Source organism: Pogona vitticeps, chromosome 2 (genome assembly GCF_051106095.1).
Source record: "Pogona vitticeps strain Pit_001003342236 chromosome 2, PviZW2.1, whole genome shotgun sequence".
Classification (NCBI taxonomy): Eukaryota; Metazoa; Chordata; class Lepidosauria; order Squamata; family Agamidae; genus Pogona; species Pogona vitticeps.
This window is the reverse complement of record NC_135784.1, coordinates 193,736,373-193,748,622: the sequence shown is the minus strand read 5'-3', so window position 1 is coordinate 193,748,622 and position 12,250 is coordinate 193,736,373. Positions and strand designations below refer to the sequence as shown.

General features: G+C 41.1%; 2 protein-coding genes across 2 annotated transcripts; both read right to left on the bottom strand.

Annotated features, from left to right (window-relative positions):
• Positions 1-1,042: 1,042 nt before the first annotated feature.
• On the bottom strand, positions 1,043-10,072 carry LOC144586467 (taste receptor type 2 member 7-like). Its single transcript, XM_078384748.1, has one exon. It carries the CDS (start codon positions 3,883-3,885, stop codon positions 2,842-2,844), a length of 1,044 nt encoding a protein of 347 aa, XP_078240874.1. The 5' UTR covers positions 3,886-10,072; the 3' UTR covers positions 1,043-2,841.
• LOC110084664 (olfactory receptor 2A5-like) lies at positions 8,888-11,392 on the bottom strand. Its single transcript, XM_020804200.3, is given in 2 exon segments — positions 8,888-10,093; positions 11,035-11,392. Coding segments are annotated over 2 exon segments (930 nt in total). The 3' UTR covers positions 8,888-9,521.
• Positions 11,393-12,250: the final 858 nt, after the last annotated feature.

Sequence of the window (12,250 nt, the reverse complement as noted above, 5' to 3'; positions counted from 1 at the left end):
AGCGAGGATAATCCTTCTGGATAAATTGTTGCTATCCGGAAACGTCGCTATACGGAACGAAAAACCCCATAGAACGCATTAAACCCTGTTTAATGCATTCCTATGGGGCAAAAACTCACCGCTATGTGGAAATCCTCCATCCGGCCACCATTTTCGCCACCTCGGTAAGTGAGGAATCGGCGCGAAAACGCTGTGGGTGGCCATTTTGTTGACCCAGTGGCCATTTTGGAACCGTTGATCAGCTGTTTTAAAAAATCGCAATACGAAGATCGGGAAGTGAAACACTTACCGATCGTTGCAATGCGATGTTTTCCCTATTTAAACATCGCAATGCAATTGCTTTTGCGATCGCAAAAGCCGCATCGCTATGTGGATTCATCGTTAAACGGGGTGCTCGTTATGCGAGGCACCACTGTACAGTGGTGCCTCGACTTACAAACGTCCCTACTTATGGCCATTTTGAGTTACCACCAGCCCCAGCGGCAAAATTTTGCTTTGATTTGCAACCAGAGCTTCCACTTACGGACAGAAAAAGGCAGGGAAAAAAGGCGGAGAATTCAAATTTCTAACTGTAGGTGGTAACAAGGCTGCTTCTTTGTAGCTCTTTCACCAGGATGGTTAGAGTGAGTGGGATCAGAGGAGGCTGGGGACTGCCTGGCTTCTGCTTCTGAGTGAGCGTGTGTGTGTTTGCAGGGAGGGTTGCGTGGTAAGGGAAGGTGCTGTTTTCTGCTTTTTAAAAACTGTTCTGGGTGTTCTTGCAGTGTGGTTTTGGGCTGGGGAGGGTTATGTTTCTGTGCTGTGATGGGTATTGGGGGGGTTCCTTGCTTTTTGCATTTTTCATCCCATTTCCGATGTGTCTTGGGGAGGTTTTTTTGCTTTTTATGTTCCCCCCATTTCCGATCTTGCATGATCTGCTTGATTGCTTTTTTGCTGTGTCTTGTTTGAATTTGCAATGGGTATTGCGCGGTTGGTTGGTTTTTGGTTTGTTTTCTTTGCATTAAGTCTTGCATGGTTGATTGCTTTTTGCTTTGTCTTGTTTGCATTTGCAATGGGTCTTGCACGGTTGATTGCTTTTCTTCCACCACCCCCTTCAGCTGCAAGGGATTAATCACGTTTCCGACTGGTCTTGCAGTGATTTTGTTTTTTTGGGGGGGTGAATTTTTTCTTCAGCCGGAATGGATTAATTGCATTTCTATGCATTCTTATGGGAAATGGTGTTTCAACTTACGACCATTTTGAGTTACAATCACTTTCCTGAACCAATTAAGTCCGTAAGTCGAGGCACCACTGTATAACTGTGCCCTAAGTCTTGTGTCTTCCATTGAATCCTTCACCAAGTGACAGAAGAATCTTTTCTTTTAAAAAAATATTTTAAATTTTAATGGAAAAATATAGCACAAGATGAAACAAAAAGATAACAAAGAACATTTTGTTGTTGTTTAGTCGTTAAGTTGTGTCTGACTCTCAGTGACCCCATGGACCAGAGCATGCCAGGCCCTCCTGTCTTCCGCTGCCTCCCGGAGTTTGGTCAAATTCATGTTGGCAGCTTTGGTGATAACATTTACCCAAAATAAAAAGAATGATAAAATTTAGTGCACCACATCACTATGACTAATATGGATACTTCTGAAATAATCATTATTCATCACCTCCCATTCCCTCCAAAATTATAATGTTTCTTGTGTAGATAATTGTTCTTTCCCTTTTATTAATACAAACTCTATAAAATCACTCCATATATCATTATAGTCTTATTCAGCAATCCTTTCTTTAATTTAATATCACATGTTAACTTATCATTAATTGCTATATTCCAAATCTCATTATACCATTCAGTTATTTGAAAATCATACTTTACTCTCCTATTTTTTTGCTATCACTAATCTTGCTGCTGTTATGAAAATGGAAGTTAATTCTTTCTTCAACCCTTCATATTGCACATCATCTAAGAGGGATAGTAATGCAACTTAAGGGCAGGCTTCTGTATTTAGATCCAATATTACATTTAGCTTGTTAAAAAACAGCTTCCAGAATTTTGACGGCATTGCACATTCCCACCAAATATGCATGTACATACCCATGATTTGATTACCTCTCCAGCATAGTTTAGAGTATTCATTATCCTTACATTATAATATACAGTAATATAATAGAAGAATCCTGGATATGTCTCAGCTTCCATTATTCCTTGCAGATACATGAACAATAATTGGTTTCTGGTGAAATGTTCAAAGTAGGACCAGCCTTGCTGTTTTATGAAATCAAGCAAATCTTGTATCATCAGCATATTTTATTTTTAGAAGGGTATCTGTCTTAGCCCATGGCCCCAAACACAGAATCTGGATTGAACAGCAAAGTATAGCATTCTTTAGATTTTCACAATTGATTATAAATATATTTCATCTTCTTTTCCTGCTTCATCCTTTCATGTAAAGATGATTCTGCTTCATTTCCATCAATTGATTCATCAGATACAATGCAAAGGCTTATGAATGAACTTGCAGCATATCCTGCTTTTCCCAATTGCAACAAACAAGCACCACAATGATTACATGTGCAGCATATTGAATAAATAATAAAAGGACACTGGATATCTATACAGGAATGTATCGGGGGCAGAGGGAAATTTAAGAGGAAATGTAAGCATCTTGACTAAATTGCTTATAGATTTGATTGTCCAGACACAATTGAATATTAACTCATCACACACTATTGGATATTGACTCCTCTCTCTCTCTCTCTCTCTAATACACACACAGATGCGCACACGCACACACACACACACACACACTTTTTCCCCTTGGGAACAAGGGCTATGCATCTTCCATCATCTTTTCATCTTTATGAAACTCTCCATCTGAATTTTAAAATGCGAGCGTACGAGGTTTTCAATTTTGGATTGGTCAGTATTAATATTATCGAGTGTGAGAAAGGAAGTAGACACATTAAAATATCAGAAGCCATTTCGGCCATTGGTCCCAGATTCAACATAGAACCTGTATAAATTGCCATGCCAACAAAATATAAAAAATAGAAGAAGACATGAAATATTAACTGTTTTATCACATTGACATGGACCCACGTGTTGAGGTCCTTGACACCAATGTTGCTTTTTCTCATATTCCTTGTGTGCTGCCAGAGAGAGGTGAGCAGAAGAATGCATGCTGTTATGTTCATGATGAAATTTATTAAAAAAACAGATAACTGTGGAGGAAGAAGAAGAGTGCCTATATATCTGCAAACCTTGCTTTGACTGGCATTCAGTGGCTGCATTCCTGTCCTGTTGCACCACTTCTTCTGATCATAGTAACTGATGGTTGAAGGAAGAGAGAAGATCAAGGAGAGAACGATGGACACGCCAAGCAGTTTGAGGGTGAGCGCATTGATCCTTGTCTTCAGCCACAAGAAGGGACGATTGGGAAAGTTGGTGACCTTCACACAATAGAAAACATTCAGCCATGTGTTGCACCAAAGGCTGATTGTGTCCAGAAAGTACCAGGATAAGGATATAATCTCCTTTCTGTACATACTGAAATAAGCCTCCGGAGGGGTGAAATACAGAGAATAATTCATCAGAAAAACGAACTGCAACAGACATCTTGGGGTGCTCAAAGCAGTTAAGAGAATATCACAAAGGTCTATCCTTCTATTTTGGAGCCACCGGTACCCGTTCACAAACACGATAAAACCATTTCCCAGCAAAGAAATGACTATTATAATTCCCAAAATGGTCCAAGCAAGGAAATCAAGTGGAGAGGTTAAGACAATCATCCTTATTATTACTGGAAGAAGCTTCTTGAATGAAGGATCTGTTTGTGCTTCTCCTGGTCTTTGTCTGCTTTCTAATGGAGGAAACTGCTTATTTTGGGCTTTTAAAATGTTCATACACACTCTTCTCCTGAGAGGAATGCAAATCTGCAGAGGATTCTATTACTAATGACCCAAGCAGCAACCGACCAAATGTCAATAACTAAGCGTTTGCCAGTTCATGCAGTGCTGGGTGTGCTTCGGATCGGTCTGTTTTCTCTTATGTCACTGGGCCCACAGGTCTTGCATGGCTGCCCCAGATTCTGTTCTCCCCACCTTCTTCCACTGGCATCCCATCATAAGCCCTTTCCACTCCACCACCTAAGTGGGCACCCATGGGAGCAGGAGGGATGAAGAATCCAGGTCACCTGTCCCAGACCTGTAGCTCTGATCACTAAAACAACAACAAACCAATAAACTGTGGTAATTGCACGTCTCTAATTATGACAGTTCAAAATGAAGTTCAAAATGAAGCACTGCAAAGGCTAGTAGAGCTTTTTCAAGAGAACAAACTAGTCATCACAAACACTCTTCCAAAAACAGAAGAGGTGACTCTACACATGGACATCACCAGATGGGCAATACCGAAATCAGATTGATTATGTTCTCTGCAGCCAAAGATGGAAACACTCTATACAATAAGCAAAAACAAGACCTGGAGCTGATTGTGGCTCTGATCATCAGCTTCTCATAGCAAAATCCAAGCTTAAACTGAAGAAAGTAGGAAAAACCACTGGGCTAGTCGGGTATAATCTAAACCAAATCCCTTATGAATACAGAGTGGAAGTGAAGAACAGATTTAAGGAACTAGATTTGGTGGACAGAGTGCCTGAAGAACTATGGATGGAGGCTCATAACATTGTACAGGAGGCAGCAACAAAAACCATCCAAAAGAAAAGCAAATGCAAGAAAGCAAAGTGGCTGTCCAGTGAGGCCTTATAAATAGCAGAGAAGAGAAGAGAAACAAAATGCAAGGGAGATAGGGAAAGTTACAGAAAATTGAGTGCAGACTTCCAAAGACCAAGGAGAGACAAGAGTGCCTTCTTAAATGAACAGTGCAAAGATATAGAGGGAAAAAATAGAAAGGGAAAAATCAGAGATCTGTTCAAGAAAATTGGAGATATTAAAGGAACATTTTGTGCAAAGATGGACATGATAAAAGACCAAAATGGGAGGGACATTAAGGTGGCAAGAATACACAGAGGAATTATACCAGAAAAATTTGGAAGGCCAGAGAGTTCCAGAAAAACATCTCCTTCTGCTTCACTGACTATACAAAAGTCTTTGACTGTGTGGACCACAGCAAACTATGGCAAGTCCTTAAAGAAATGCGAGTGCCTGACCACCTTATCTATCTCCTGAGAAATCAATACATGGGACAAGAAGCAACAGTTAGAACTGGATATGGAACAACTGATTGGTTCAAAACTGAGAAAGGAGTACGACAAGGCTGTATATTGTCTTCCTGCTTATTTAACTTATATGCAGAATACATCATGCGAAAAGCTGAACTGGATGAATCCCAAGCCAGAATTAAGATTACCGGAAGAAATATCAACAACCTCAGATATGCAGATAATACCACTCTGATGGTAGAAAGTGAGGAGGAATTAAAGAACCTGGTAATGAGGGTGAAAGAGGAGAGTCCAAAAAATGGCCTGAAACTCAACATCAAAAAAACTAAGATCATGCCCACGGGTCCCATCACCTCCTGGCAAATAGAAGGGAAAGATATGGAGGCAGTGACAGATTTTACTTTCTTGGGCTCCATGATCACTGCAGATGGTGACAGAAGCCACAAAATTAAAAGACACCTGCTTCTCGGGAGGAAAGCGATGAGAAACCTCGACAGCATATTAAAAAGCAGAGATATCACCTCGCTGACAAAGGTACAGATAGTCAAAGCTATGGTTTTTCCAGTAGTGATGTATGGAAGTGAGAGCTGGAGCATAAAGAAGGCTGACCATCGAAGAATTGATGCTTTTGAATCATGGTGCTGGAGGAGGCTCTTGGGAGTCCCCTGGACTGCAAGAAGAACAAACCTATCCATTCTGAAGGAAATCGACCCTGTGTGCTTACTGGAAGGACATTTCCTGGAGCTGAGGCTCCAATACTTTGGCCATCTCATGAGAAGAGAAGACTCCCTGGAAAGGACCCTGATGTTGGGAAAGTGTGAAGGCAAGAGGAGAAGGGGACGACAGAGGATGAGAAAGATGGACAGTGACATTGAAGCAACCAACATGAATTTGACAAAACTCCAGGAGGCAGTGGAAGACAGGAGGGCCTGGCATACTGTGGTTCATGGGGTCATGAGTTGGACACAACAACTAAACAACAACAACAAATTATGACCTTCATAGACACATACTTCTGCACAGTGTTCCTGCAAAATTCATTGAACAGCTACTGCTTCCATTTTTCTTTCTCCATAAGAGAGAAATCTACCTTGAGCAGGCAGCAATATAAGTACTAGTCTGGAAATAGTAGACTGGCTTTGCTTTAGGCTCTAAACAGCTATTCCCAAACAATCGCCACTCCCCAAAACATTTACCGTGAAGGTGAATGGCAAAGGCTCCTTCCTGTACCACACCTCCATAGTCCCTGCTGGCCGCTGCCATCCCCTAGGTACAGTAATCCTCACAGGAGGCATGGTCAACTTCTACTCAGACCTGGCTGGCCTCTCCCATGTAGTGGGGGTTGCAGCAGGGAGGAACTGGAGCCTGTGTTTCCACATACGCGGATACAAGCTGACCATGCGGTCTCTGCAATGGGGCCACTTCCCCATGCGGCTTTCTTGGGTGGTGGTAGGCTCAAGGCTGGTTTTCAAGCGCCCGTGCCTCTTGGTACTTGGGTTTGTCCTGATTGGACTGGATGTGGCAAGTCGACCCAGCCACCAGTCTCGACATTACAGTGGCATATTCTCTTTTCTGGTAGCAACACTACCTCCTGGACCTTCCAGTCAACCCACTCCATGACATCCACCTACCAGTCCTCCTCCCCAGCTTCGCTCTACTCCTTAAATCTCAGTCCTGCCATGGCTACCCCATGGCCTTGAGAGCACTGCCTTTCCTTGGCCAATGCCCCAGACCACAGGTGAACTGACCCTTGCTCTCTGAAAGGTAGAGAGCCCACTCCTGAAGCCACTGTCACCAAGTTACAATCCAAAAAGAAAAGAAAAGAAAATAAGGACACATCCCAATGGCCCACTTTTTTCTTACTTCAGAAAGACTGCTACTTCTTACTAGATTGAAAAGAATCTTAATACAGACAATACATCAAGACCAATCGGGTTTCCTTCCAAAAAGGCAAATGAAAAATAATATAAGAATAGTCTTAAATCATTTGGAATACTATGAAGTTCACCCAGATAAGCAAATGGCTATGATATTCTTGGATGCAGAGAAAGCTTTTGATAATATGAATTGGAATTTTATGCTACACTAATTGGAAGTGCTACAAGTTGGAGGAAGATTTTTGAAATTAATTAAAGCAATCTATACCCAGCAAAAGGCAAAAGTTAGAATCAATGGAGAGCTGATGAAAGAAATACAAATACAGAAAGGTACAAGACAGGGGTGCCTGCTCTCTCCATTATTATTCATTCTTACACTAGAAATATTAACTGAGATAAAAAGGAAATAAAAAGACTAAAAGTAAGAGGTCATTCAATTCAAGACCTGATAGAGATGTTGAATAATTTTGGTGATATGACAGGAATAAAAATAAGCCAAAAGGAAACAAAAATACTTGTAAAAAATATGAGAGATCAAGAATGACAGAAATTAATAGAAAGGCCTAACTTTCAGGAAGAGAAGAGAGTCAGATACTTAGAGATTCAAATCACAAAGAAAACTAGTACATTATTTAAAGACAATTATATGAAGTTGATTAAAGAGATACAGAATAGCTTGGAGAAATGGGACAAATTACAGCTATTGTTGATGGTAAGAATAGCAAACATCAAAATGAATACCTCAAATTTTATTTTTATTTCAGAAAATTCCTGAAATATTAAAACGGTCATTTTTTCAAGAACTTAATGAGATAATCATGAGATTTGTGTGGCAAGGTAAAAAAACAAGAATTAAAATCAAAGCAATGCAAGATGCCAAACAAAGAGCAGGTTTTGGTCTCCCAGATTGGGCATTGTATTATAGAGCCTGTGTATTAGTCTGGATAAAGGAATTGATAACTTTAGATAATGATAGACTACTCGGGTTGGAAGGACATGATTTACAGTTATGTTGGCGTGCTTTTCTTTGATACAAAAAAAGATAGAGCAGAAAAGTTTCAACTCGCATATGATAAGAAGAGCCCTACTAGGGACTTGGAAAAAGATCATCCAGCAGATTTACCAAAAAACACCGGGCTGGGTATCACCAATAGAGGTCTTTACACAACCTAACCTCATGAAAAGTTAAAAATGCAAAACATATATCTAGACTGGTGGTCCAGAGCACAAGTGGAATCTAGGTATAGAAAAGATAAAATATAAGGCTTTTACACAGAACAAGCAGTATTCAATAAACTTCTGCTTGGCTCAAATGATCAAGTAATTAAGAAAATGTATGATTTATCTGCTTGAAACTAAAATGCAAGATGAAATGGTAAAAAATGTATGATTAGGTAGACACAAAATATAGGACATAATATTGATGTTGATCAATGGTTGCAAATATGGGAAAATAACATAAAGCTCACAAAATCAGTAAATTTTAAGAATAATATATATAACATGTTTTATAGTTGGCATATGACTCCAAAAAATTGGCAAAAATTTATACAGAGGTGTCAAATATTTGTTGGAAGTGTGAGGTACAAGAGGGAAGCTTTTACCATATGTGGCGGACTTGTAGAGTAGCGAAACAGTATTGGATGCCAGTACATAACTCTGTTACAAAAATACTGCTTTGTAATGCTCCACTAACCCCAGAATTGTTTTTACTGAGCATTATACCAGATAATACACATAAGGCAAAGAACTACCTAGTTATATATATATAGTCACTGCAGCCAGAATTCTTTATGTTAAGAACTGGAAGAAATCGGAGATACCGAAACAAGAGAACTCATTGAGAAGACATGGGAAGTGGCAGAAATGTATATTCTATCAGAAGTGTTGAAAGACTGTCCAATACAAAAGACAACTGAACAATGGGATTTATTATATAAATGGCTTGAGTCACCAGATAGTGTTTGAATAACATAGAATTAAACTAAGATGTAACTGTAAGTTGAAACCTGGAGGGCAATCAAATTCTAGATAGGTGAAAATTGGAGATATCGCAACATGAACAAACAAATTGGATGACAGTACATTTTGTGTTCTCCTCCCCCCTCTTCTCCCCCATATCCCCCTCTACCTTTTGTATTCCTTACCTTATCCCTAGTTTTAAAAAGAAAGAAAGAAAGAAAGAAAGACTGCTATTTCTTAAACTGGACAATAATTCATGCTGTCATCTCCCGTTGCTAATGCTGTAGTTCTATCTGGTCACCAGCTGCAAGTGCATAGATGTGAACTTGCACATATGATCATAATTCACAATACAACTTTGGTATTCAGAAGGTCCAGGGGTAAGTTTGTAACACCTCCAGTACCAGAAAAACACAGGGAGAGATTATGAAAAGCAGAATTCTTGCTGAAAACTTGGATGGTCGCTGCCAGCACTTGCGTGATAGACGAGATTAAAATGGTTTCTTTGTTTGCTTTTAGATCAGGAAGTCCTATATCTCCTAAGGACTTTAATCAAGGCCCCTTTCACATCCTTATTCTTCAGACTGTACACCATGGGATTAAACATAGGAATAATGATACTATAGAACAAAGATATGGTTTTGTCCTGACCTGGAGAGTAACTTGACTTGGGTCTCATATACATAAATATGGCGCTGCCATAAAAAAGAAGCACCACAGTCATATGGGAGGCACATGTTGAGAAAGCTTTGTGCTGACCTTGTGAAGAACGGATTTTCAAGACAGAAGCCAGGATGCGAATATAAGTCATCACAATGAAAGTGAGAGGGGTAAGCAGAGTGAAAATGCATCCCACCAAAGTCACCTTTTCAACTCCTTGAGTATCAGCACATGCTAGTTTCAGAACTGCTGGCATTTCACAAAAAAAGTGGTCAATGATATTGGAGCCACAGAATGGCAATTGCTAGGTGAGCACCAGGTGCGCCACTGGCAACGAGAAGCCACTTGCCCAGGCTGCTGTGGCCAGATTCATAGACACTCGCTTGTTCAAGAGGAGTGCGTAGTGCAGGGGATGGCATATTGCTGCATATCCAGAGGTGGGATTCAGCAGGTTCGCACCTATTCTATAGAACCGGTTCCTAAATGTACTATTGGTTCGTAGAACCGTTTGCTGGCCTGAGATGAATGAAGGAGGAGGGGCCAGGTGACCAGCGACAAGTGGGGGGAGGGGGGCACAATTAGCTGCCTCCCTTCCTGTACCACACTGAGCCATCTGAGGTGGGGTGTGGGTGAGAGAGATAAAGCCCTGGAAAGAGCAGAGGCATCACTGGGGGAAAGGGGGGGGAGGATGAGTCCTTGACGTCACTGGAGGAAAGCCTATGGCCTTGAGGCAGGGGGGGTGATTGACAAGGCATGAGGGCAGGATACAGAGGGAAAAAGTTTTGGGGTGAGACCACTTCAGTCAAACACCCAACCGTCCTCGTTTTACTATGATTTTTTTTCAAGTTAAAGGTACCACATACGACTGTTGCTCTGCCTAGAAACCACATTAGGTATGCAAAGGCGGCCTCCAGGTAACAACAAGCAGGGCCATCAGTCATTTCAGGAGCAGGAAAGGGGAGGGAAGCAATTTTTGCTGGTGAGCTATAGGGTGAAATAGGAGGTAAAGGGGAAGGAGAGATGTGTCAGTTTTATGTCAAACTTGATCATAAGCACCCACTGTGAGGTGTGTGTTTGTTTGTGTGTGTGTGTTTGGCACATGCCCACGGTGAGGGTAACAGCAGAGGTATGTCCAAACAGATACACTTATCCAGATGTCTTAATCATGTGAGAAGCAGTTGTGATGATAGGCAGTAGGCAGACCACTGTGGAAGAAACCCTCATTGGATCCCACTGTCCTGGACATTTATTTATTTATTTATTTATTTATTTATTTATTTATTTATTTATTTATTTATTTATTTATTTATTTATCCGTCATTAGGACATAGAACCTGTTGTTAATTTATTTGAATCCCACCACTGTGCATATCTATCATACGCCATCACTGCCAGAAGGAAACATTCGGTTGTGGCCAAGACAAGGAAGATATACATCTGTATGGCACAAGAAACCAGAGAGATATGTTTGCTTGGACTGCGAAGATTGACCAGCATCTGAGGGACTGTGCTGGATGTATAGCAGATGTCTACACAGGCAAGGTGGCTCAAGAAGAAATACATGGGGGTATGGCGTCGGGGGTCCAGCCAGATGAGGATCAGTATGGTTGCATTGCCCATCAAGGTGATGGTGTAGACTGCAGAAAAAAGTCCCAACAGTAAGAGACGGACTTCCAGGCTGCTAGAGAGACCAAGAAGGATGAATTCAGTCACAAATGTTTGGTTTCTCATGATTCTTTCCTTGTCTAATTTTGGAGCAAACAAAGATAAACATGCAGAGAATGAAAATTAGTGGTCATGCCAACCATAATCAAAATCTTACACCTACAACAGCCCTCTTCAAGCAGTCTCCCCCATGCCAACCTTGCCTGTGATAGGGCAGAGCCCCCGCAATGAAAATTTGGGGATAAGAAACACCCTCACCCCTGCCACCTACAGAGGAGCCACTTCTAGGGCCACACATACGTGTAGAAGAGGGACAGAACGTTGCATCCCCTGCTGTTGATGTCTGCAAGTTCCATGTACCATCTTTAGATTAAGTGCAATACCTGTAAGAGGAGGCTTGCAGGAGGAAAGTTTTACCACATTTCCATACCTTCCTGAGTTCTGTGTGATCAGACCTCCCAACAACCTGAGAGGAAATCTTTGTTTATAGACAGGCACACACAACAGACGTCCCCTTAGCAGATGGCATGCTGAACATGTGGTGCCAGTAGGGCAGGAAAGATGAAGTTCATGTGTCGAGAAGACCGCCTGAAAAGGGATATGAGACAGTTTTACTGGTTATTATTTCAAAAGCATACACAAAGCATATTATCCTGTTGCTGTTCATGATACCGTATACAAAAAGAGTCACCTTTTTCACCTGTAACAGCCAAAATTAGAGATTGGCATGAATTAAAAAACAAATCACCAAATTTGTTCAAAAGTCGCTGTGACGGCTGCGATGATGTCACCTGCCTATCATGGTTATGCTGGAACCCATCTGCCTATAGCAGAGCAGGAGGTGGGACTCCAGGAGGTGGAGCTGTGTATATAAGGGGGGGGGGGAGTGAATGATGTGGGTTAGTTAAGTTAAGAGTTTTTAGA

What these genes read in the sequence shown, in the direction of transcription:
- LOC144586467 (XM_078384748.1), bottom strand. Translation starts at nt 3,885, where the DNA reads ATGAACATTTTAAAAGCCCAAAATAAGCAGTTTCCTCCATTAGAAAGC.